Genomic DNA, 26,962 nt, shown 5'->3' on the forward strand with positions numbered 1-26,962 from the left:
AACAAAAAACCCCATCAAACTTCAACTAAATTGATCTGGGAAAGGGAAGAAATGGTAAGACAAACACTGCTTCTTCATATCATCAATAAACTGACATGCACAACTTTGCAAGAACGAGTCACAGAACAGTCATTTCAGTGGGTGCTTTTCCCACCCAGGCAGGACAAACTGAAGGAGACAGCTGTGATCCCTCTTCAGCAGAGCAGCCAGGCTGATCTAAACCACGTCCAGGCAAGCCAGCACTGAGGGGCTGGACAGCTGACAAGCTGCAGCCCATGTTCCCAGAGCCTCTCACAAGCCTAAAAGACCAACAGCACCGTCCACCCACTCAAACTGGCATTTTTTGCTTTTATAAAATGCACAAGAAAATGAGAGAGGAATTACAAAAGCAGTCTAGGTAAAGGAAGGTTTTGTTGCAGGAACTAGCTAACAGTTGCTAAGGAGGACTACTCTGGCTGCTGCTCGGCCCATCACTCCTTGTTTGATTGTGGTGTGCCATCCAAACAACCTAATGTGTTTCAAAAGTAGCTCTCATTTCACTGATCAAATACATATAAAATCAGCCACCTGCCATGTGAGAAAATGACTAATGCTTGCATCTTTTAAGCTCTTTGCTTCACCACTGAAGAAGCTTTTGAACACAGCACCATTTGAATTTGCTGAAAAGAAACCTGCTTTTCAAAACAAGATTTCAAAGGGCTTAAGAAAACATACAAGGAGATGATAAAGATCAAAGGTAAATCTGAGTAACTTACTGCTGCTGCTGCGGCCTCCTCTCCACCTACATAGATAGAAGAAGCAATCTCCATCACAGACAAGTTTGTGGGAGCATCTGTAGTGGATGATGATCTGGGCCGACCCGACTGAATATCCTGAGCAGACCTTCTGTTGATCTGCGGGCTTCCTTTTGGGGCATCTCCCTTGCCCCACCTGCTGTGCAGGCTGGTCCCTCTCTTCATTTTGGGTGGCACTCTGATCTGCTGAAGCACCCGGTTCAGAGCTGTGGGGTGGGTGGAGACACCATCAATTTCAGCACAGACGCTCTGGCTTTCCAAATCCAGGTCAGGCTCCAGCTCAGCCTGAGCTTGCTGGATATCATGTGGAGACACAGACGACCTCCTGCGCTGATGCTGGAACAGGTGCTTCAAGCCTTGACCAATGACATTAATGTTCTCCAAAGCGTTATGCGTTATTTTGGATAATTTTTGCTCTGATTCATGTTGTTTTTTGGTCTCTTGATCTTGGGACTTGCCTCCAGGATCAGGGTCATCAGACAACTGTTCAGTGCCAGATGGCTCCATTGATGACACCCAACAAGTTTATTTGACTATTCATACATAAATACGTCCCCTTTCTTTAAAAGGCTTGCGTTTATTTTGAAAATGCCAAGATTGCCAGCTAATTAGGTGTGTAATTGCTTCAAGAATGACTACACATGCAGTTGTGCCACGGTGATCTCATGCTTATCTAATGTTAAACAAAAGAGTAGTCATTATTATACATCCATGCAGCAAGTGTGGGTTAAAAATCCAATGCGCAAAACATGCCATTAACAAAATAAAACGTATTAGTCCTTGGAGCACCCCTTCACGTGGCATTAGTTGCATCTAGACTGTATGCAGAAGCTGAAGCTTGTGTGAGACAAGTCACTCACTGCCTGGGGGAGAAGCCCAGCACAGACGGTGTAGGAAAGCAAGAAAGGTAATAAAAGCTGTTCAAAAGGGGGAGAAGCAAGGAAAAAACAGTGGGGTTTTGTTTATTAAGAACAAGCCCATAATAACATCTAACAGAACATGAGGTTAAACTTCTGAAGAGCATGTTAGTCACTTTGGCAGAATTAATTTTGCTCTTTAAAAAAGATCTGATACTAAGACCCTAACTTAACAGTATTTAATACATGCAAAAAACCAGAACATTGCCAAATAAGTTATTAATTTCCAAATAGTGAGAAATGGTTTATTACAGCCAGCATCCACTGATGGTACTGGAAACTAGATCTGAAAATCTGTCTTCAAGCAAGAACAGGCAAGTGAAATGCTTTCAATTGGCATATTCTTGTCCACAGCTCTCAGAGGAAACAAGAATGCCTTTTGAAGCATAGATTAAGCAACCAATCTGCAAGGGATCAGCACCAGGTATGTGCAGTTCAGTCTCAGGCACAGGAACTGTGGTTTTTGGAGAGCTCAACCCTCAAAAGTCATTTCCTGAGCTCAGGCAGGACTGGATTATACAACAGTGCAGCTCAGCACTTGTATAGCAACAACTACAGGAGAAGGTCAGCAAAGATATGGGGAAGGAAGGGAGGAAGGAAGAACACAGTAACTGAAAGTCTGACATCAGCACCGTGAGATCACATGCTCAAAAGCTGACCATTGTTTTCTGCAGGAGAAAACTCTGACTAGGCTTCTATAAACATAGAAACAAGCACACAGAGATCTACCTCAATCTTGGCAGAAAGCAGTTTGTGCTTTAGAAAATAATTATTTGACATATTTGGGATTTGAGAGTGTTCATCTCTATGCTAAAACAGCTGCAGAAACATAATGCACTGAGTTTACAATTTGAGTGCTCTCAATTTTGTGCATCTGAAGCCTAACATAATGGGTTAAACAGATATTCCAAAATGCTTTCCAAATTGCCATCCAGAAATATCAGAAGAGCTGCCTCTTTCTCTTTTCCAAGCGTCACTGCTATTTGTTGGAGGCAAGAAGAAACTCAGAACTTACAGAAAGCAGAACACTGGAATTATGCAGGATTTTGTGTCAGTACTTTGAAAATACTCTAAGCATTGAGTCTCAACGTACTGGCCATTTAATCAGTACCGCATTAAATGCAAAGGAATAAAATATATTTACCCACATTCATGCAGCAATTGTGAGGCAGAAGAAAAAAAGATGTGCCAATAACATACTTACATACTTAACACTTCCTTAAATGAATTTAAGTGCCTTTATGTCTAGTAGTATGCTTTGACTTTTGAACTTGCTCTTTCTTAATTCTTTTTTTCTTCCCCTTAGTAACAGGTTCTGTAAAAAGTTACACTACACGTCTCCACTCAGTTTATATTTTGGGACAAAAAAAATCACAAAACTAGATGCTCATTTTCAACCAACAGACCAAATGGTTTAGTGAACAAAACTCACCATCGAAAAAAGCAAGAATCCCAAAACAATTTGTTGTGTAAAATACAAAACTGACAGCTGACCCATAACTGTCTTTTTCATTATAGCTAATTCACTTGGCAGTTATTTTTCAGTCAGGACTCATTGAAAAACTGCAGTTCCTATCCAACATGACCAGTATAGACTCCAGCCAGGATCTCTTTGGTCACCTGCATGCTCTCTATCCACTTTATCACTGGTAATGCTGTTTGTCTTAACACCACTTGAGTCTAACTGGAATTTCATGCATTATCTGCTAGAAAAAATTACCCTACTTAAAATTAACCCTATGACAATCTACAAACCAACCTGAAACAAACCAGCCCACAGTGAGCTCACAAACAAGGCACGGCCACCCTGTGTATTCTGGGACAGATTTCTGAAATTATTTGGCCTCTGAGAGGCTCCTAATGGGAGTTTTGTAGTCATCTCCTATTTCCATAGGATGAGTCTGTTGTGAGCCTGGAACGAGCTTTGCAAATTGCACATCTGGCATAAAGATCTTTACAACTACTAATTTGTTCTAATAACTACTTTTGGGGAAAAAAAGAGTGAAGAATTGTGAATCTTCAGAATTAATTAACACACTTATTTGCATTAGGATTCAACTTCTGTGCTCGCTTTTGTTTTCTCTACTTACAATCACCTTTATATTCTGTTAGTGGGAAGAAACAATATAGCATAAAGTTCAAAACCATGCATTTCTTATTCGTACAACAGTATACTAGATCAGAAATAAAATTCACAATTCCATATACAGCCAACTGAACAGATGCTATAAAATTCTTACATCCCAGAACATTCTAACACAGTCCTTCATTTGTGCAATTATTTCCCAGGAACCCTGAGAAACAAAACAGTTCAAAAGGAAAAAGTGGCAAAATCAACACTAGATAACAGTGAAAGGATAAACATGTACTTGCCTCCATCATTTGCCCTTTAGCATGGCTGACCCACAGCAGTCCCTCCACTGAACAGAACTGCAAAAAAAATTCAGTATGAGATACAATTCTGGAAATGGGAGAAAAGATATATAAAAACAAGAAAGTGAGAGCATGATTTCAACTTTTAATATTTTTTAATTTTTTTTTTTTTCCACTGAAAAGCAAGCTCCCCTGGAAGCTGTCCTACTTTATACTCTTTCAAGTAATGGCAGGGATACAAATATGACTGAAGTTAAAACTGAATCTTATAGAGTTAATCAAGAAGTTCTTGTGAAGGAGCATTTTCTCTTGGGGTTTATGGCCACCATCACATACTGAAAGCAGAGGAAGACACCAGGGCTCCAGCCTGCAAGGTCCGTCTGCACCATACAGATTTTATTTTCTTCTCCTATTTAGTCATTCAACACCCTCAGCACAGGTCAAAGAGCTGGCTCTTGTTTCCCTGGTACACACCTGACAGGAGCAAAAGCTGTGAGCACTCAGACACAGCTGGCCCTGGCACAGCTGATGGCAGTAGGCAGCTGCTGTCCCCTGGAAGCTCCTGCCTGGACATTTCTGCCAACAGCCCAGCGCCAGGTGCGTGCTAGATGACAAGACGACAGCTGAGAGCAGACACGGTGACAGCACTTCTCCAGCCAGCCCAAAGAGCCAGACCACCCAGACTTTCCAAAGAAAATTAATTCAACCAGTTCTTGAAAACAGGGAGTACATTATGCTTCAGAGGAACACTACAAGGGCTCTGCACAACTGAGGTATTGCGACTGTTTTATTCCACATCGGATTCGCACCTCCAAGACAGCAGGAGAGGCAGAAAGGTCAGTTGCACTCCTGCTACTGAATTTTCCTATTAACATTGACATTATTTGGATCTGATTCTTTAGCCTCTGGAAAAATGCAACAATACTAGGCCATGGCAAGAATTTCGGCAGATCTTTTCAGGAGAGGAAGGGTAGAAGGGAGAGATCAAAGCTGCTCTTGTCTCCTCATTGCCTTTCTGCCAAGAGACACTGCCACTTTCAGTGTGTCAAAGCTGACTCAAATGTCAGGAACAAGAGAACCACAAAGTGGAAATACAGGTATTTTCATTCCACTTCCAAGAGAAGACAAAAGGTTATACTACAGCTATTTCTGGTACAAAGAGAGACTTCTAAGCATGCTAGTAACACAAAGAAGAGATGTCCTCTCATTTTAACTTCCAGCAGAATTATATCTGATAATGCCAGCAAAGAAGCTGGCAAAATTTAGCAACTCTAGTTCTAAAAGATAGGTTTATTCCAGGCTTGTAGTTGTAAGGAGGTTAAAACAAGTTAAATTAGTAGGCTTGTAAAGAAAGATATCATCTACCACCAATCCACACCCCACACTATGTGTGATTTTAACAGGTCCTTTTAGCCCTGAATTTTGGAAAGTATCATATTTACATTGACTCATGAAATAAGAAAGTAGAACTAACCATGGAGTAGTAAAATACTCCCCCCAATGACTCAAAACCAGCTCTTTCTACCAGTATTGTTTAAAACATGACACCAATCTGGCAAGACAGAAATTCCAACCAGAAGTTAACAGCCATCCCTAATGCTCTGACCCTGTATGGGGCTCAATGACTGGCAGCTTCACCCTGCTCTTCAGAGGAAAATTATCCCTCCTGATCCTTCTTCTAGACTGCTAGTCTAGGGAGCGTTGACTTAAGCGCAACTCTTAAAAAAACTGTATTAGTTTAACAGCAATGGCCTTAATCTGGGACTGGTTTGTCTACATGGTCTTTTCTAATCAAGCATTAGCACATTTCTCCCTGCAGGACTACAAACAAGATGTTCAGGCTGCCCATCAAACACTGCCTGAAGTCCTTCAGTCAGCATCTGCAGGAGGCTGGGACTAAGAGACTACCCCATCCACACCTCCTGACCTGCTCTCAGGGTTAAAAACCTGCTATCAGTGTCAACAGAAACAGAGACATGCATAAGGTGTTTTTTACTTGACTCATTACAGCCGCTTCTCCCAGCCCCAGGCAGGCTCAAGCAGAGCTAGAGACACAGAATAAGATCAGTGCATTCCTCGCACCCAGCGGGGCAGGAACAGCACCAACCTGGCCCTGTATGTCACAGACACCACAGACGCAGAGCCATGGGCACCTGCCCTGCAGCACAGACATGCTGCCAGGCCTCTTCTCAGGGGCCAAGAAGCCAGCCCAGCACAGCCACTAGTCCCTATTCCCCTCAGAGTAACACCATTTGGAACAGGACCTATGTTAGCCGTTCATCAACTGCTACCACACATTGTGAATTCCTTGCTTTGCACACTTATTGGACTTCTGCAATAAAAATACTGATGCACACATGTACAGTCCTTTTCTTCTATTAGATCTTATGCATTTCAGAGACAAACACAGCAAAGCAGTCACTCACAAATACGCTGCTCTTCAATATCCACCTCCGCATCCAGCTGCACAGAGACAGTAATGTGGTATAAAGAAGTTGGGCTTGACTACTTTGTTGCCAATGGGAATCAAGTAGTCATGCATTTAAAACCTCAGCCAAAATCAAGAGTGTTTCCTCCCACATTCATGGCAGAGTCCACATTAAAAAAATCCACAAATCTTTACCCAAAGCAGCACAAAAAGGGAGCAGACTTACTTGAAATAAGGCTGAATTTCAGCTACCACTGAGAAGGTGCAGGTTTATAATCAGAGCCAAAACCAAGACCCATATTAACAGCTCCTTACAGACCTGTTGGGCAACTTGGGTTTCTGCCAGAACACCCGTCTGCTAGCTGCAGAGCAGCTTTGCAGGTCAAGGCCCCCAGTACAGCTACACGGGTGACTACGGAACACCAGCTGCATGGGGTGGGTGCTCCCCAGGTGCAGAGCTTCCTGCTTCCCTTTCTGGAACCTCGTGAGGTTCCTGCCTCCCTATTCCTCAAGCCTGTCCAGGTGCCTCTCAATGGCAACACAATCATCAGGTCTATCAGCTTCCCTTCCTGCATCACCTACAACATTCTTCACCTATTAATATGTTATTAATAAAGAGATTATACAATACCCAGTACTTGTCACACAGACTGGAATTACACCTGAAGCATTTAAAGGACCTGGGTAAACCAGAACCACAAATTTCAGCACAACAAACCAGGTGAGAACCAACGCCTGCAGCAAAAGCATGACAAGAGCAGGAACTGCTCTGCAGAGCAGCAAGCAACCACTAACACAGCCTCCCCCTCTGCTTCTCTGACCACAGGATGCTCCGCAGCCCAAGCAGTCAAACTTCTTACATGTATCCAATGTGAATTAACTAAGTTCTTCTCAGCAGCAACTGGAGCTAGAGGCTTCCCCAGCCGAAAGCCAGCACAGGGAAGGACCACAACCCCACACACTTTGGAGGAACTGGCTTTCACCAACAGAGCTTTTACCTTACTAGTCAGTCAGCCATCACTGGCCTGAATGGGCTAAGTTCAGTCTTAACAGATTCTGACCCAAAGTAGCTCTGTGTTCATTACTCCCATTTCAACTGCTATTCAGCCTCAGGATCACAGCAATGACACTCACAGCTTCTCACACACAAGTGACAGTACCCCTTGTGACCGTGACCCGCTAAAGCATGAGATGCTTGTTCAGCGGGCAGTGATTTACAAACATGGAGTGCTACGGGTACAGCACTTCCAGTGATCCCAGAAAAGGACACAGTCCTTTTGCTCAAAACTAGTCTAACTGGGAATCATGAAAAACACATTTATTTGCCCTCAGGATAATCACCATGGCAACTGGCTTCCAAGAAAATAATAGCCAACAGCTTCAGTACAAAGGCCACTATGGGATTTGTTAATGACGCCATCAGCTCACACAAATCCAAAATATATTGAATTTTGCCAAATTTATGCCTGAAGAAAATGTAAGTAGATATCTGCAAAATTCCTGTCATAACCCACCCCATCAGCTGAATCAACAGCAGTACCACTCATCTCAACACTGCAGGGTCCTTTAATGTTCTTTAAATTTTTTAGACACCCTGTAGAACAGTTTTAATTCTCTAATGTACATAATTTCACCTTTCAGACCACTTCTTTACATCAAAAGAAAACTTTATCTTATACTTAATCTCCTTGTCGTTCCACACTTTAGTATTCATTTTTAGTTTAATGAGTTTGAATAATTAAACTGCAACACTTACATTTTTCATTAAACTGAATATTTCACAAAGGTTGGTCAACATCATCTTACAGTTAAGGTAATAAAAACTAATCCTCTGTTTAGGGATATACACTCAGGGAGACATGCAATCTATGTATTCTTACAGGTATTCAAAGATATTGCAGGAAATGTTCTATTTTCAGAGAATGGCAGCTTTTTTGGGAAATGTGCACCATTAATAGATAGCATTACAGAGATCATAACTTATTTATGTACAACAAGAAATATGCACCAAGTTGGGCTACAGAATGCACATCCCTGGTACACTTTGTAAAGCACCACTAAGGTTGCAACAGGCAGCTCAGCAAACCACTCCTGGTGTGTTCCTACAGTTTCCACGAAAGCAGCTTACAGGAAACAATGCTCCCCCTTTCTGCCCAATGCTACTTTTGCACACTGCCACAGCCAAATAACACTGACCAGGCAGACTGAGAAACACACTTGAAGTGTGATGCACCAACTTCTGCCTACTCAGAGGATCTCACCAAGATGCCAATCCCTGGACCCAGCTCTGCTTGCAGGCGAATGTTGGAAGAATTCTTCAGCGCATATAAGGGATCCCCTTCCCAACCACAGCACTTTGCTGCCCATCACAGCTCACAGCCCATTCTACCTTCCTGTCACAGGAACACCATCAGGCTGCTTTACGCCAGACAGTGAACTGGGTTGGATCTGTGTCCCTCCAGCCTCACCTTAGCCTGAACCACTGCAGCTTATCAACAAAAGCACATGTGTTGTCTGCTAAATACATCCTGTACAGCAGTGTGGTATGATGAATGATTCAGTCATTCAGTAGCTACCTTCCGCACAATTAGCTTTCCTTTTTTAACAAAAACCACTAACCAAAGTCTCTTCTGAAAGGTGTGTGAGGAGAGGTGTGTGTTCAGCTGCCTTTCACTGTAGTGCACCATTAACTGACAAGACCACCAAGGCCCTGGAACGCTGGCGTCCACACCAAAAAAAGGATAACTGTGCCCAAGTAGTTTACAGAAGAAACAGATGTTATCAGTGCACACTGGCCTCCTCTAAGCCCATACAGAGGCATTTAGTCAGCTTCCTCATTCCAGGTTTAGTGTACCTACAGACAGCTAAAAGCGTCCAGGAAAATACAACTGTGCATGCTGGTGACTTTCTGTGCTGGGGGAACAGCCAAGGCTGTCCACCTCTTGTCACCTGGGTGGGATAAACCTGCACAGCAACAAGACATATCCCACCCAGCTCTGCTACTCTCCTACATGATAGACATATTGTCTAATAAGACTACTCCTTTCTGGGAGCAGACACCACTGTGCCAGCTCCTGTGCAGAGGAAGGCAAGCAAAATATCCTTCTTTCCTAACCTTCATTCCAGATGCCTCCCAATTCAAGGCAAGTAGTCTGTACCTTCATGTGAGTGCTTTATCTAAGCAAATAGAGCAACCACCATGGCCTTCCAGGTGCAGTTCCAAGACTACTACATGTCTGTCACATACTTCAGGAAGAAAATTTCAGCAGGCTGTGGTGGTATTTAGGAACTAAATGGGTAAACAATCAATACAGCTTTTGACTATCTTTTGAGTACTCCCACAGCAAACTCAATCAAGGTCGCCCTCCACACAATACCAGCTGGGTATTCTGGTGCTCCTACAGCCTCACTGTGTACATGTATAACCTACTGCTAAAAGCATGCAAAATGGTGTACATCAGCCAAAATTGAGAATATGTACACCTAGAGTTCTCTCTGCCCTAATCAGATAGCCTTTCCTTTTGATAGTTACAGCAGGCATACATACCTCAAAAGTGCACAGGGTAGCTCATCTCTTTGCATAGATATGCTCACAGTTGTAATCCAAAAGTCATCAACAGAAGTCTAACTTTTAAAAAAATGTAGAATTATAAATTCCACAGGAAACAAGAAAGTCAGAGGAGGGAAGAAGATATGATTTATCAGCTTCTACATTTGCAGACATTTGCAGTTAGTACTGTAGGTCATTTTCAGAGTAAATCTTGGCAACAAAGCTTCTTTGTAGAGGAGAAAGACCTGCCAAAATTAACAAGCATAATAAGAAACACCATTAATACCTGATAAACAATAAAATAGCACACATATTCAGAGTCCCCTTAAGAGAAAAGAATTAACACATTTTAAATACTATGTTTCTGCTAGCTTTGACATATTTAAAATCAGAAGCAGCCTCTGAAGTTACCTCATATTCTGACTACTTTAAACTAATAAATTATCTCAAGGAGGGAAATCCTCTAAGCATTCAAATAATGTTTGATCATATCAGAACAGGCAACACTATACCACATCACAGATTGCCCTGATTCAGACAAACCTTCCCAGCTCACCAAACACATTGATATTCACCGGGTATTTTCCCACAGGAGTGCTTGTGTGACCAGTGTCAGCCTAAAGAATTAAGCCGCTGTCCAAAACGAGGACCAACACAGAGCATGATGGAAGCCCCAACACAGCATGTACATAAAGTACATACTCAGGGGGTATCTGCGTGGCATAAATGTTCAGCAGTGTTGACAAACTTCTGAACTTCTCAGGTGTGGATTTAAGTTAGTAGAACATAAACTTTTTTGCGGCAGAGACCTTCTGTTCTGTGTTTGCATTTCACATGGTGTGTCAGATCTAGCTTCCAAAACAAAGTTCTCAATCTTATTTTAATAGAAGTGTTTCATATTTTTGATACATGAGTAGAATTCTTCTCTATAAATAAAAAAGGATCAACTGGATCTGCATTACCATAAAATGCTTCTGAAAGAACAAAGACATTATATTTTGCAAAAAGATATTTAACTGCACACAACTGCCTGTTTCCTTCTTTCCTTTTTCCATAACACACTTGGCTGGAGGAAAAATTTTGAGAATTTGGAGATTAATTCAAGCACAAAGAATTAGCTCATTGTGCGGTGACAATATGAGGGTCTCAACTGCTTAGGGAAGTTAAGTATTTTAAGTGTTTCATCATAGCAGAATACTGAGTTTCTAGAAGTGCAGACAACACATGTCTAGCCTGCCACCTTCATGTTCCATTTCATTCAGCTATCTACACTCCTCCCAGAGACACTGGTTTATCCCCTAGGATAAATTGTGCCGAGTTCACAATTAGATTTGCTGAACTTGGAAGGGACCTCTGGATGTCACCTGGGCCACCCAGGACTCACCGCCTACAAACAATTTAAACAAGTCTTGCTACTGAGACACCACAGTGTTCCTGGCCCCAGAGAGGCCATGGGGGACATGAGTCCCCATGAGCTCAGCCCTCACAGAAAGCACCTCTCTGCCGAGCAGCACTCAGGCTAGGGGCCAGGCACAGCAAAAACCACTCCCTGTATTTTGGGGGGCAGAAGACTCCAGGTCTATCAAGAGGCACCTAAGAAACACCTGGCACTTGGCAAATCCAGGTGCCAACGTCCTCTCTCCAGCTCTCAATGGCAGACAGCTACAGAACCACCTGAAGAGAACACGCCACACCAGCAAATGTGCTGGGCAAGCCAAGAGAGATTCCTTCCCCAGAGTTCTAAGCCAAAATTCCTAGAAACCAAATCTAAGATATTATCACACCAAGTCTTTTTGAATGGTTCAAAAACAATTCTCAGAAAGACCAGAGGAAACACTAACACAAGGTTTGCCTGACTCCAGAGCAGCCACAATAGCCAGCTCAGTCAGGCACAAGCCATTCACCCAAGCAGTGGAGGAACTGACTTGCTAGATACAACCCATCTGCTGCAGAATGCAGCTCTCTAAAACACACAGAAACACAATCTGTAGACTTCCAGTGATATCTATTTTGTATCTGAATTAGACTTAGGTTTCAATTACAGGAACTTCAGCTATGATAAATCAGATGTGAGACAGCCCAAGCCATGACACAGAACTGCTTAGAAAACCAAACTTAGCAACTTTTATCTGGTAAACGGAGGGGGGAACCCCTGACAAAAAAAAAAAAAAAAAACCAAAACAAACAAACAAAAAAACACACCTCCCAAACTCTAAGGAACCTGAAGTTCCAATTCCTTCCTAAAGCAAATTCCTTGTAAAGTGGAATTCTCTATTTTCAGTTTGCTTCCATATATTGGATGCCTTCCAGACCAGCTGGGTAGGTTTATCAGGCAGCAGAACTGGACACAGTGGATACAGAGCTCCAACAAACTTGTTCATTTGCTGCCAGAACCCTGTGTGGCTGCAGAGTTGCTGAGCAGAGCAAGTCCTGCAAGCTGGGGAGCCCCATTGTCCCCAGACAAGAGAAGGAAGAGCCCCTCCTGGCACCAAGACAGAAATAGCCCTTCCAGTGAGTACACCTACTCACTGGGCCTTCCTTGCCTCTAGACACTTGTAGATGGACAAAGAATTTACGCTAAGAGAAAGACCGTGATCAAACATGGACTCATCTGCCACCTGTTAATCTTAAGTAAGACAGAGCCAGTGGTGAGCATCAGGGACAGCAGCACTTGTTCCCCAGGCTGAACAGAACCCAGCAGCACTGGCTGAGGTCAAGGCACCACTACCTCAGTGACCACACCAGAAGCCTGGACTGTTACTAAGAGCTTCCAACCTGCAGAAAAACCTGATTTTAAGGTTTTTGGATGATGGACACTGTTTACTGATGCAGTGGCAGTTACATCACCCTCTGCTTTCTCCTCTTCCTCTAGCTTTCCACTCAGATCTTTGTACCTTCAGTTCAGACCCATACACCTCCTACTCACCAAGAAGCCTCATTAAGTTTCCCTACTGATAAGAGTTTTTTAGTGAAAGTGACGCCTCCACCCACCATGGGAGTTTTACGTGCCACCACGTTTCTCACTAATGCACACCAGGTACTTCTGTGTCGCCGGCGACAGCAGCTGCACACAAGTCACAAACACACAGCTCCAAGTCTCGTGAATTTTGGCACTCGTAAAGCTTCGAAGCTGCTGCTTTACACCTTAAGTTTTTTACTTTAAAGGCGTGTCATTGACAATCTTGCTTTTAAGCTGGCGAATTCTGAGCTCACCATGAAATAATTCGTGTCTAAACAATCTCATCAAAGACAGCCGAGGCGAGCAGCAATCGGTGAAGCGAAAGCGAACACGCCTCAGCCCCCCCCAAACCAGCGCGAGGGCCGCGGCGGCGCCTCGCGAAGCCCCAGCACGGGCTGCAGGCGCGCGGCGCCGCCCCCGTGAGGGGCCGCAGGCCTGGGGCGATGGCGGGGCTGCGCCGGGGACGGCTCGGCACCGCCGGGCCGGACATCGCCCCGCGCAGCCCGGGCCCTGCGCCCCGGACGACGGCCCGGAGCGGGGGGAGCGGGCCGGCGGGCCGCGGCTCGGCCAAAGGGACCGAAACCGGCCGCAGGAGCGGGGGCGGCGAGACAGAGCGCGGCCGAGAGGCGGCTCTGGGGGCGGGTGAGGCGCTCGTGACGGGCGCACCGGGGCCGGTCCGGCTGGGTTCCCTCGCCCCGTCCCGCGGTTACCGGTGTTCCCCCGCCCCGTTCCGGATCCCGTTCCCTCTCCGTTCCCGATCTCGCGGTCCGTCGATCACTCACCGGCCGAGCGGCGGCCGCTCCATCCCCGCGCGCCGCCACCGCCCGGCCCGGCCGCGTGACGTCGCGCGAGGGGCGGGGCCGGGCGCGCGCCGTGGCGTCACCCGCGGGGACGGGCCCTGCGAGAGAGCCCACCCCCACTGCGCCTGCGCACTGAGGCCCAACACCGCTGCCACGGTCACGTGCGGGCTGGGCGGGGTCGCGCTCCTTCCCGATCCCGTTCCCGATCCCGATCCCGTTCCCCGGGGCCTCTGCCCTGCCAGGCTCGGTCCCGCCCGCGGCGGCGCTCGGGGTTGCTCTCGTTCTCTGTGCTGCAGTGGCGGGAGGCTCCTCGCATCTCTCGGCACGGTTTTTCTCTAGTCACCTATTCCTCTCCCGAAGCCCCTTCCCCTGAGCCCGGCCCCTTCGGGCACAGCCACGGGTGGGCTCCCTTGTGCGGCTCCTCGCCTGGAGACCCCGACAGCCCGCGCAGGTGAGGCACGGCGCCCTCAGCCCTGACTAAAGCGCAGCCTTGCAGAGAGCAGGGAAAGCCCACCTCCCGCTGCCAAACACCCTTGGCTTGACCTTTGTGTCAAAGGAGCAGGAAAGGACAATCGTGACAGGGTTGGCTTTGAATAGTTACTACGACGTGAAATGTCTTTAAAAGGTAAAATCCATGCATTCCTGCCACAGCAGACACTCCAGCCTCAGGTATCTCAGAGCAATAGCATATTTTCAGCTCAGTATTACAGGGGCTGTCATTTGATTTTCTGGCTCCTGTGACTAAATTGCTATAGCTTTGCTCTCATGGTCTAGAAATTCTAGGGAGCCTTCAATGAAATTACTGCTCATTTTAACTTGGTGGATGCACTTTACTCTGGAGATAATGAATGGTGTAATGCAATAATATAATGAAGAATACATTTCCATTTTCAAGATGCTCTGTCTCTCGTAACTGCTCCATGCAGCCAAAGAAGTTAATACAAGAAAAGCAATTAATGCAAATAGTAATAAAAATTTTGTCTCTTCCATGTGCTTTTCCAAGAAAGTCAGCCTTAGAGCATTGCTCTTGAGCTAGGTAAATGTGATCAAATCCCACTGCGGATGGAAGTGCTGCATTAAAGACACCTTTCTCAAGTGTCCAGGTACAGGGCACCCGAGACTCAGAGGGCACAGGTCCAGCCCAGCATAATGGTCAACACCAGCAAGGAACACTTGGGCCCCACAGCTGATCTGCACAGACTTCTCTGTGTACACAGCACGTGTTCTCGTTCTGTGCCCGGATTGCCGCGGGTTCGCAGTGCTGAGCAGGAATGAAACCCCGGACAGCTTTTCCCCTTGGTGAGGCACAGCTACTGCACGGAGTGTGAGCGCAAACCGACTGCTGGCAATCTCCTTCTTCTACCCAGCGCTCCTAGTACCGCGCAGCTCCTGCGCTCGCTGGGTCCCACAGCTGCGGTGGGCACCCGCGGCACTGGGTGGAACGCAACTCCTACGGCCACCCACACCTCGCACTGCGGAACCTCCGGGAGTGCCCAGCAGTCAGACCCGAGGGCAGACGTGTCACAGGCGTGTCGGCTGCGCCCGCATAGGCTGAACATAGGGCAGGGCTGGGCATGGGGGACACCCCGGGCGGAGGGCGCCCCGCGCCCCTCACGCACGGCTCCGTGGTGTCGGGTCCTTCCGGCAGGGGGCAGCAGCGCCTCAGCCAGCTAAAGGAACTGGGAGCGGGCGGGGAGCGAGCTGGGAGCGGGCCGGGACCGGGCCGGGAGCGAGCTGGGAGCGGGCCGGGACCGGGCCGGGAGCGAGCTGGGAGCGGGCCGGGACCGGGCTGGGACCGGGCTGGGAGCGAGCTGGGACCGGGCCGGGACCGGGCCGGGAGCGAGCCGGGAGCGGGCCGGAAGCGGGCCGGGACCGGGTCGGGAGCGAGCTGGGAGCGGGCCGGGACCGGGCCGGGATCGGGCTGGGAGCGAGCTGGGAGCGGGCCGGGACCGGGCCGGGACCGGGCTGGGACTGAGCGGAACCGGTAGTAGGTGTTACCGACACACCCTCGGGCAGACCGCACATACCGATAGCTCCAGAGACAGGGCACACTCACATTAGGGCTGAAACACCCGTTTCATATCCATTTTCCAGGCTGGACTTTCATACTGGCCCATTACTGTTTACTACTGACCCGTAACCTGCACTTTAACTCGGCAGAAGTATTATTTTCCGTAGAAAACCTCAAAACTCAGACTTTGTTGATCTCCTGTCTGAGAATCAAGAGAGAAATGGTTTAATCCTTCAGTTGTACGAAAAGGGAAGAATGCCTGAACTGAGGAAGTGGGAAACCTTTGGTAGCAGGTCACTGTTGGACAAGTGGGAAAGGCATACAGCTCCACTGCATCATGGCAAAGGTTTCAGGATCCCATGTGGCTGGATCTGCAGGTGGAATAAATCCCAGCATGTGTCTCATACTGGGTAGCCAAGTGGCGTCCCTCTGCCATGGAAAGGAGTGGGCAGACACTATTGCTGCCGCTGCTCCCAGGAGTTCCTACTGCCCCTCTGATACAGTACTCACCTACATCGTCACCACTGACAATTAATCAAATGTTAGCACACTATGCATTAGACTGAACCCCTGAAAAAGTACCAACCAGCACTACATCACTCAGAGTGACTACTGTGTCATGGGGGGAAAATCTCCCAGCCTCAGGGTGAGGGGAAGTGTGCAGTTGACATGGACACTGTTATCAACACGCTCATCTGAGGCCTCATCCATATCCTCCTGGCTGAGTCCTAAGTGAGTGGGAAGGGGCTGGCAGCATTCTCACCACTGCAGCAAGTTGTTGCACTGGGATCTGGAAGAACAGTAGGTGACAGAGAGGTCCCAAGGAATGACTGGAAGACACTGCAGGAGATCATCAAAGACCTTATTGATCCAGTCACTGGAACGAGATGTCTCAGAATAATTAACTGCAAGGTTTACGTAAGAACAAAGGATCAATATTCAGACAGCTTGGGAGGAATCATTTGGTGCTATAATGAGTTTCTCTCTTTGTGACATTGAATGCTACACTCCTGGTTCTCATACACTGGGAGAGAAAAAACATGTTTTCATGTTGTCCTGCAAGTAAAAACTGCCAGGTTTGCCATCTTTCTGAGGATGTATACAGAAAATGAAGGCTGTGGAGAAGACAAAACAGATTCAAGCAGTGAGCAGTGCACTCAGCTGCATTTCTCAGACTCATTGCTTTCGAGCTTCTCAAGGGAAGTACAAAGCCCATGTATACTCCCCCAGCTCAATTTACTGATAAGAACCTTTGTGAGAACAAAATAGGAGGTTCTTACAAGAAGGAGACCAGCATACAGAGAGCACTTTGGAGAAATGAGAGAAGGAAGGACAGCAGTAATGATGAGGTTGAAAATTTTAAAGACTAAACTCCAAAGGGTCTGGAGACCACAGCAGTAATCCAACTGGAAAGTTCCTAATAGATTGATAATAGAATGATAATAGAGCTACCATGATATGGTTATGCATTGAAGAAACTATTTCTTTTGTTACAGTTTACAAGTATTAAAAAAATAACTAGAGAGACCATTTGTGAGAGCAATCAGAATCCAACCCTGCCCTTACTCATCAGCCTGTACTTGTCATCAGGAATGCTCACAGCAGACACAAAAATGTTTTAAGTGTTTTGGTCAGGGATACATCATTGCACCAGCTTTCTTCAAGTCCTTCCACTTCCAACAAATAATAAAAAAAAAAATTAAAAAAGGAAATATGCCTTGAGCTTCAGGATGGTACAGCTTTTCTCAGCAAACCTCTAATTTTCTGTAATGAAGTGAATATATACCTACTTGAAGTACAAGACTCACAAGATTAAAGCAGTCATTTACTCTAAGTGCTATGTAATGCAGGCATAGTTTAAGATGCTTTATGACATCAAAGCAGAAAGTACACAAAGAAATAGTGAACAGCCCTGTACAGCCCAAACCATACAGACATCTGTTTTATTGCTTTGTTTTACAAAAATCACACAAATTTGTCATGTTCCATACAAGAAGCTTTTCCTTTCACTGACTTGGTCAGGTGTTAAAAATGTAACATAAAAGATTTTTCTGGTGTCATAAACATGACTTGCCCACAAAGAAGTTTGTTTGCCGTGAGGTACTAGTGGATCAACAGGTAACAGGCTGAAAGGAAATGTAACCTACCAAAGAATAGACACATTTCGCTGGAATAATGTGTTGTCATTAGGTTTAATTGGGCAAATAGTGGTGTGATCTCCAAAGCCTCAGCTGATCATATTCCCTTGAGTGCATTAATAATTTTGGGGGAAAGTGCATTAACTATGCTTTGCTTTATTGTACTGCTGAAGTGGAGAGCAGGTGTGAGAAAACAAGCAAGTCTGTAATCCTTGCTTGCTTTGCAAATGAATTCTTAATCACTTTGGCTCCTATTTCCACACAAGATCTAACTTTTTGATAATTATGAGAGCAACTTGGCAGCTCCCCTTTTGTGACTGAGATAAGTAGCGAGTCCAAGAGGCTTTTAATTCCTAATACTAATACATATAGTTTATTCAAGTCTTTCTAAAAAGGCAGGTAACACCACGGCAAAACAAGCAAAGATCAACATTTGTTGCCATCCTATAATTACTTGCACTGAGAAACAGGTCTTATTACATCAGGATGAAAGCAGACTATCATTTCAGCCTTTGTCATGGGAATGTCTAGTTCTTTGTCAAATTCTGACCCTTCTTGACCTATCTGATCAGTATGCTGAATTACATCTGCTGGGGCTGAGCAGTCTCTACAATTTATGCAAGCAAGAATTTGGAGCAGTGTGGACAGGAAGAAAGAGAATGAAAGTGTCTTTTCAGTGATTATGTACAGTTAGATCTGATTATGGTTAGCAGTGACACAGATGAGGCTGGTCTAACACCAGCTGCCCCAATTCACTCTCAGTACCTCCAGCTGTGTGACTGTGCTCCAACCCTTGCACCACCGATTCATTCTAAAACTAGTGAGTTCTTTGAGAGAAGAAAAAAATCAGAAAATTATCACCAACTGCTGCTTAATTTCAGAGTCACCGAGTATTTAATTTTCTCCCCAGTTTTTCTGCTCCCCTAAAGCCAGTTTGTTCCCTGTGACAGAAGCCCAAAGGAAAAATGCTCCCCTGCATACAAGTCACCTGGCCAAACAACTCAGATTTCTTTCTTTGTTCTTCAGTAGCTAAATTAGGAAGTCAGTGTTCTTTTTTCCAAGTCTTTTATCCAATATGAGATGTGAGATTTAATTTAAAGACATCTTGTTCAGTCAGAAGCACCTAAATGGTCATTGATTGTTTTTCTTCAGTTGGATATGTAAGTCTCTTTAAAAACACAAACTGTTTGTTATTTGTGCTCTGTTCCCATCGCTAGACAGGCTACAGGGTTTGTGTTAACATTACTGGAATAAGAAAAATAAAATTTTCAACAAGTGAAGCCTAAACTCTTACACTCCTGAGGACCAGGAGAATTGCAACAAAACTGAGACAGTTATTCAGGAACAATCACATTAATCAGAAATATCTGCAGGGGCCCTGGAGAAAACATATCTGGTTGGAAAATTTTCACCACCATTTGGATGCTGAAAATTCAATAACATGAGGACAGTACTACTTTACACTAGTTAAAGATATATCATGGATATAGCTTCCCTTTGGCTCGCTGGGCTCTGAACAGCACAGCAGCAGCTGCAGGTACAACCCTCTGAGCAGTGTTAAGGAAACTTCCCTGTCTGAGCCTCCAGGAGCCATCCTGGCATTCAACCTGCCCCTCCTGAGCTGGGACCAAAGCCCCTTCGCAGCTGCTACCCCCCTCTCACACAGTCACAGCAGGTGACTCACCTGGCTCAGATACAAATATATTTTCTGAAGTAGACAAATATTAAATGAGCAAAGACCTTTTAGCAATCTCTGGTGATATCAAGTAAAACGACACAATATCACTAATTTAACTTAATCTTTTCACTTGGGTTCCTAGGAGATAGCACTTGAATTCTGCTACAATGACAAACTTACTCTACACCTATACAATTTCAAGGGCTGAAGTTGATTCACATGCTGTAGTAGGACTCTGCTTCTGCTCTCACAGCCAGGAAAAGAGGGCAGTACCTGATACCTAGAGGCTGGCACTGTTCAATACATTGTCAGATTTTCAAAGGACCAAAGTGACCAAGACAGCTACTTGAGCAAACCTGGCTACTTCCTTTGTGTTTAAATGGGAAAATAACCATTTGGAAATGTCACCACTTAACTGTAAATTCACTGTCATTACACTGGTTTTCATTTTTTGTGTTGTCAATTTGTCAGGAAGCTGAGAACTCTGAACAGCAGAAGTTAGTGGTAATAAAACTTGTAGTCTGCAGAACTTGTAGTCTGCTGAAGAATTAAGTAGGAAGGTCCAGACTATAACACATTGTAGTCCATATTCTGAAGCAGAAGTCCAAATAAACCAGGATCTACTGTGTAATCAGATGCTATTTTATCTCTTAAGGTCCCAAAATTCTCTACTACGTAGATCACCAACCTTGTAATTATTTGGACTGTAGCTACCTGAGGCTGAAAAGGACTTAAGAACCTTGCAATTTAAGTTTGCTACAATGTGAGCACATTGCATCTGTCTTGACTGGCAAAACTGGCTTCTTTATCCAAACCAGGAAGAGAACAAGCTAACTCAGAGCCCTCTTTACACATGGTTCAAAACTCTGCTGTAACCATTGCTGTACTGGATCTGGCTGGGACAGAGTTAATGCCAGAGCCAGGCAGCCTGCATGTCAGAAACTGCTCCCTGCAAGACTCTGCTCTCTGAGTTTGATGCCATTTTACTATGCTGTATGGAATGCCCTATTTAACAGCAAGGTAAAGCTAATCTTGAGGGTATCAGCAGCTGACAAGTTGTAGCCCCTGTAGAGGGATGCTAAGTTTTGCTTATAGAAGGCAAAAGCCATGTTACCCGTCATCAACACTGGGGTTCTAGCACTTTAGTAGAGAATTTCACTTTTTCTTGCTACTCTTGCACACAGTTTGCTAAGTTAATCATCCATCTCACACTATAGACAGGAAACAGAAATACATAATGTTAACACTTAAATGGATCTCTTCAAGATTATCTCTGTTCTTCAATTTATACAAGGTCTTATGCCAGTCTTGATGCAGGATCCTTAAAAAATGTTTTTGCTATTGGAAAACCTGGGGTGATGTGCTTATATGCAGAAATTCTAAGGGATGTACAGAACTTTGTGCAGAATTCTGTGAAGATCTTGTGCTAAACAGATCAGAGTTCCTCCTGCCCATCAGAGAGGTGATAAAGGCATTCAGACTAAGGACAGGGCAATTTGCTGGGCTGAAGTCTCCAGATTCTTTTCATTGCACCATCCTAAAGAGCAGCTGGACCATTGCTGATAGAAGCAAGCTTCAGGTAGAGATGGGAAACACTTAACACAGCACAGTTCCAGCTGAACTATGTAACAGGCTCACAGACAGAAAATCCTTAACTCAGCATTCATCTAGCAGTTTTCAGCTCCTCATTACAGACTGTATTGACCATTGCTATATAACTTCAGATAAAGAAAACTGGTACATGCCTTCCTCCATCCCATGCAACTGCTTTGCTCTGTACCTGGCCCTAAGCAGAACTGAAAGTTATTCCAGTGAGGATGGGGTTACTGTTTTTCAATACAAGTAGTTGTAAAAGGTCAATTGGATTACCCTGGTGTTGTCTTAGAGATAATTTATTATCCAAATGACAATGGTAATGTGTTTGTAAGTACAGCTAGTGATTAAAGGGACTACCTACTCATCAGACAATCCGTGGCATTTTCATAATTTGCCCAAGCAATAAGAACTAAGCTTCACTTACTCAACATGAACAGCAGAAACTCAGAAATAATCGTAGATTATTGTCAAGATAATCCAGAAAGTATTTTGAAAACAGTCTGTCAGCTTCTTTGTCTTGATAAGCTATTTCAAATGCCAAAATATTGAGTCATATTTTTGAATAAAAGTTATAAAAAATAATGTTATGAAAGCTTTAACTTTGCACCTTCCATGATGGTCTCTGAATCACTCATGGAAATGCAGGTCTGAAAGCAACTCCCAAGAGCCATTTTTTTCTTTTTCTAGTTGTTTTACTTTTTTTACAGTTTCTAGATCTGTAAGCATTTGATAGGTTACCTATAGTTCATCACAGAGGAAATTTAACAAAAGGATTGCCTTTAATAATGTCCTTTTTTCATCCCTTAGAAGATATTCCAAACCCTGCATTCTCTTGTGCCACATTTAAGGAAAACCATCACCAGCCATTCCAGGAGTGCATTCTAGAATTCCATCACACCATTTAGGTGTCAACATAGAACATTTCAAATCCAACAACAGCTTTGACAAGGAGAAAACTGTTTATTAAAAGCACCAGCAGTTTGTAGAAAAAATCGTGAAATTTCTGATATTTAATAAATGTATGATATACAATTGTGTTCTTGTCACAATTAACCACACCAAAGCTTCACCAGAGTCCAATTAAACACAAGTTTCCTATTCACCATTTTCTTTACTTAAATTTGCATACCAGTCCCACTGGGCTTGGCAAAGTCTATTTGCTCCATAGGAAAAACCCCAAGCAACTATAAATAATAATTTTTACTTCTCTTTGTCATGATTTGTGACTTTTAAAGCATGTCACAAAGCATCAAAACTCATTGTATTGTATCACCATAGCTTAACTGTGGACAGGGAACACAAAACTCAGATATTTAAGGGTCTACCTAGTTCCAGTTACCACCTGTGAAAAGTCTGACTCTGATTTCAACTATATGTGGATTCCTGCCTCAATGAGTCACTGACAATCACAGAGAAATTCTGTGATTGACAAATTTTGGAAGAGACCAAAATAAAATCAGCTCAGTTCTCAGACTCCATTCTAACCTAATAACCATGTGGCCTCCCAGCTTCGTACTTATAAAAATACAACATACATGCCGTAGTTTGCATCTGCAAACTATCCTCCAGCTACTTTTAAATGTATCTTCATTCACATTCGGGCTTAGCTGAAAACACCCCAGGGAAGAGAAGGACACAAAACCTGAGAGGCATATAGACTTTGTGCCTCAGTCTTCTCAGCAGAAGCAAGTGTTAAATAACTCAAGGAACTTCTAGTCCCGAGTTACATGTTCATTCACTCAGCTTCCCTTGGATGCACAGAGTCTGCCAGCTGGACTGGTGTGAAGAGAAGATCACAGAAGCCATCTCTAAAAATCAGTACTGCTCCTGGTCTCAGCAGATACCTCACTGACCACATACATGCCTTTATTGTCCCATAAAGAACAATGTCTTGTATTTGTTCGATAATTACAATCCCTGCCCCCAGACTGGCATCTGACTACCTACCGATTCTCACTTATTGCCGTTTGCTTGTAAACAAACCCATTAAGCACCCGCGGAAGAGTCTATTGTTATTACAATGACTATGAAAGCGATAAAGGTGCAAATTAGAAAAAGGTCATTGTCATTATGTAGCTCATAGCAGAATATGAAAATTGTCTTACTTGAACAACTGGTCGTGGACATTTTCTTCCTCCCCCTCCAAATCTGACTTGCACATCAACCTTCATCTAAACAACTGTGCACCACGGACAGGGGAGCAGTTCTATATTGAGTACTCTGAATTTCCCTCATATTAACCAGGTAATTCACACAACCCAACAAAGAAAGGGCTCCCAACCTACTGTGTTCTGCACACATGGCAGCATATCAGATCTCTGGTGGCTTCTGGTTAGTCAAGTACAGGCAGTAGCACTACCCAGTTGATTTGCAGCCACACCTCTGGTGCCACAAATCCATACCTTTGCTACAGTGAAGGCTTGGGTTCTAAGTAAGAGCTTCCAGTTTCACTGGTATTATTAGTAATGGTTGCAAGTGGCAGGAACAAAAATTCCAGAAGCCACGTGCTCTGCAGACACAGTGGGACTAATGGACAATACCAGAAAGAGTAAACTGAATAAATGGCCTGTGCTGGAATCAAACAGCAAAGCCTGCACATGTCTCCATCATGCTGGTAATGGCAAGTGACCAGCTGTCTTATAAGCCTTTTCTTACACAAGGGAAGAAATCTGTGCCAGAATAAAACAACTGTCTTCCTTCTTTCACATTCTTTTGCAACACTGCAGGAAAGCTCACAAATCAACTGTAACCTGGCCCTGATAAGCTTGATGCTGATTTACAGCTACCTAAACTCTTGAAACATCATATTTATGGCCAACACAACTGACATGGTTATTCCACCCTCTTGCTTCATCATTTCACACAACTCCAGTTGCATATGTAGATGTATGATAGCTGTAGGTGGTCACGTAAGTGATACACAGACACCTGGATTTCATTCTAACTCTCTTGGGAAGACAGTTTCAGATTTTACTTCAGCATAGTACTTACCACAACAGCATTGTGATCTTCACTGTTGCTGTGCTACAGGAATCTTAAAATCCATAGCTGAAAAGATAAAATGTCTAATCTTACTGCAGGTCAGCAAATTTAAGCCCTCACAAAATTAGTAGACCATATAACTGAGTAACTACTAAGAAAAATAAAGATACTAGAAAAAAAGACAAGAACAGGTCATTAGTAAAATCCAGCACAACACACATTCATCATCACAGGCACACAGGAACACCTGAGGAGAAGGAGCAATATTTGAACTGTTACCTGTTTAAATCAGATCAGCTGACATGACTGGCACCAGAAGTTAACTTTGCTACTTAAACTAGATTCCTGTTCAAAATTCCCCTCTACATCTGATGCCAGGATGCTCCTCCAGTAAAAGTGCTGCTTTTGGAGCTTGTAGGTTGTGTAGGTAGGCATAATCACATCTGCCTTGCTGAGGTGGTCCTGCCATGGGTCCATTTCCCTTTCTTAGCAGATCACCATAGACAAATTAAATCACATTTGTGCTGCATCCTTAAAGCCAGGCCTGAGGCCACTTTACAAAATAATTTATACAAATGAACAGCTGTCTTTTACAACTGAAAGAACAATAAGATACACACTTCTTTAATTTTAAAAGCTGCTATAGAAATATTTAAATTTTGAGAGGACAACGTTCTACAGCCAGGCACAAGGGGCAGTTTCAGAACTTTTCAGTCTTTTATATCCTCTTCTTACTTGTGCTCTCCAATTCCCATTGGGCATGTGTGTCAAGCCTTCAGGAGCTTTTGAGCCTTGTACCTGACAACTGAACCAGCCTGGACTGGCAGGCAGACTATCCAAATATTCTCTGTGCTTATTGCTCCTAGCGAACTGGACAGGAGTGCTGGACTAGCTGCAAGCTGAGGATTGTGGACTTCAAACCAGCATTTTCAAACGCTTGGCACCAAACACTAAATCTCTTAGCAACTCTACCACACAAATTTCCACCTCTTCGTACTCAGTTATGGTTTCTCTGTCATAATTAGTATGTGTTATATCAGTGAGTGTAAGGGACAGACACAGCAAACACATAACCATGTAACTTCTTTCATTTCTAGTAGTAGTGATCTTCTATCTACAACCATCCAACCGACTTTGCCATTTACCTGACAGTGTGAACTTCTGAAAAGTAAGCTGAATGTATTCTATCATCCCAAATGGAGGTTTTTTGGTGCTTGGAGGCATAAAGTCATGTTTGTTTCATTTAGTGACATTATTTGGTTTGAAAAACCCTGGACTGTGCCCAAAACAAGAAAAAGTGCACAGAAGTATTCTTTCAGACAATGGCAAATTTTTTCCCAATCACAGGGTTCTCTTGACAAGAAAACTATAGAAATGACCCTGCATAAACACTGGGGATAATTACAAAATAAAGAACCACTACAATGAATCTATTGAGATTCTTAATTCCAAACTGCCACCATCCCAGAAGGAACAAACTGTGAGTTATTCTGACTCTTAAGTATACAATTAAGCCTGTCAAGTTTTGGCTCCATAATATGCTGTTTAATATTAAAAAATCTGCCAGTAAACCAACATGTGGCATTAATGTCATAATGCTTTGGGTTTGCTTCCTCATGGAACAATAAAACTATTTAGCCGAGACAAGCAACATGTTATTTATACACCTTTTGGCAACAATTTTAATGCTATGTGGGATACTGCCCTTTCCTTCTAATATAATAGTTCCCTTTCTGGATTGAAATTGATGAGGGGAGCTGTGTACATGTTCTATGTGAAATTTACTCAGTAATTCTATTAAGGGCTTCCTCATAAAGAAATAAATGTTCTCAATCTCCTTCAGTACTCCTCTTATTTATTATTTAAAACAGAAGGCTTAATCTCTCCATATATTAAGTTTCCTCAAAGGGTTTTCTATTAGTTTCAACAAATTAAAAAAATTAAGTTTCAACACTCTTATGTTTGCAGAACTATGAAACTTGGGAGCTTACAGTCAGAGCAGAAGGTTTTGCCATTTCTGGAACTTTTGAGAAGGAGGTGTCAATTGAAGGTTACACAGCCTTCAAGAGTGATTCTTTACACATCCCCACCACGTTCCAATCATGCTTCAAGAGCCACTCAGCATCAAACTTCTAATAACCTCACCAGATTCTCCAGGCCAATTCCTTCATCCAACTCAAAATGAAGCTTGCCCCCAAAAGGCCTCAGAGCTCACACACAAACAAGTGTTTACCACAACAGACTCTTGCACGAGGCAGTAAGAAAAGTACCATGGTGGGGCCTCAGTGCTGGAAGAAACAGAACAGGGTAGATGAGTTACCTCCATTTTCCTTCCTAGATTTTATACTCACAGCTAATGAAAATGAATGGGAATGCTGTCCTTATTATTCCTCAAGGGTTTTGGCTTTGTGATGACTTGCAGTAAAACCAGCTAGGCTGCTCTGCTGCCCACAGTGAAGCCCCACTGGCTGGGTATGTCTACACAAAGGGGTAACTTTTTCTAATGCTGGTGGTGACCACAGTAGTCTGCATTTCAAAAACCTCCTTCACATGTCTTTACTCAGTACTGTCTAGGTCCATTTACTCAACAAATAAATCTTGGGGACTAGCAGTTAGAAGTTGCTTGGAACCCTGCCACCAGTAATGATTAATATTTAATGTAAGGTTTGTAGATTAGGTATAATGTCTTCTATTATAATGACATCTACTGCCATGAAAAGCTGACAATTCTTGGGA

The 26,962-nt window shown here is 43.9% G+C and overlaps 1 protein-coding gene across 6 annotated transcripts in view; it reads right to left on the bottom strand.

Moving 5' to 3' along the window:
- Positions 1-13,931, bottom strand: part of TMCC1 (transmembrane and coiled-coil domain family 1) — a 59,294-nt gene extending 45,363 nt beyond the window's left edge. The window contains exons 1-4 of one of the 6 annotated variants that reach the window (XM_079316969.1): positions 13,804-13,902; positions 10,060-10,307; positions 4,085-4,141; positions 756-1,000 (exon numbers count right to left, since the gene is read on the bottom strand). In XM_079316969.1, coding sequence (XP_079173095.1) covers positions 756-959 — 204 coding nt within the window. In that variant the 5' untranslated portion in view covers positions 960-1,000; positions 4,085-4,141; positions 10,060-10,307; positions 13,804-13,902. Of the gene's footprint in view, positions 1-755; positions 1,468-4,084; positions 4,142-10,059; positions 10,308-13,803 lie in introns of all 6 variants that reach the window. The other 5 variants (XM_079316967.1, XM_079316974.1, XM_079316968.1 and 2 more) reach the window with 5 other exon arrangements.
- Positions 13,932-26,962: the final 13,031 nt, after the last annotated feature.

Source organism: Erithacus rubecula (genome assembly GCF_903797595.1).
Source record: "Erithacus rubecula genome assembly, chromosome: 13".
NCBI lineage: Eukaryota > Metazoa > Chordata > Aves > Passeriformes > Muscicapidae > Erithacus > Erithacus rubecula.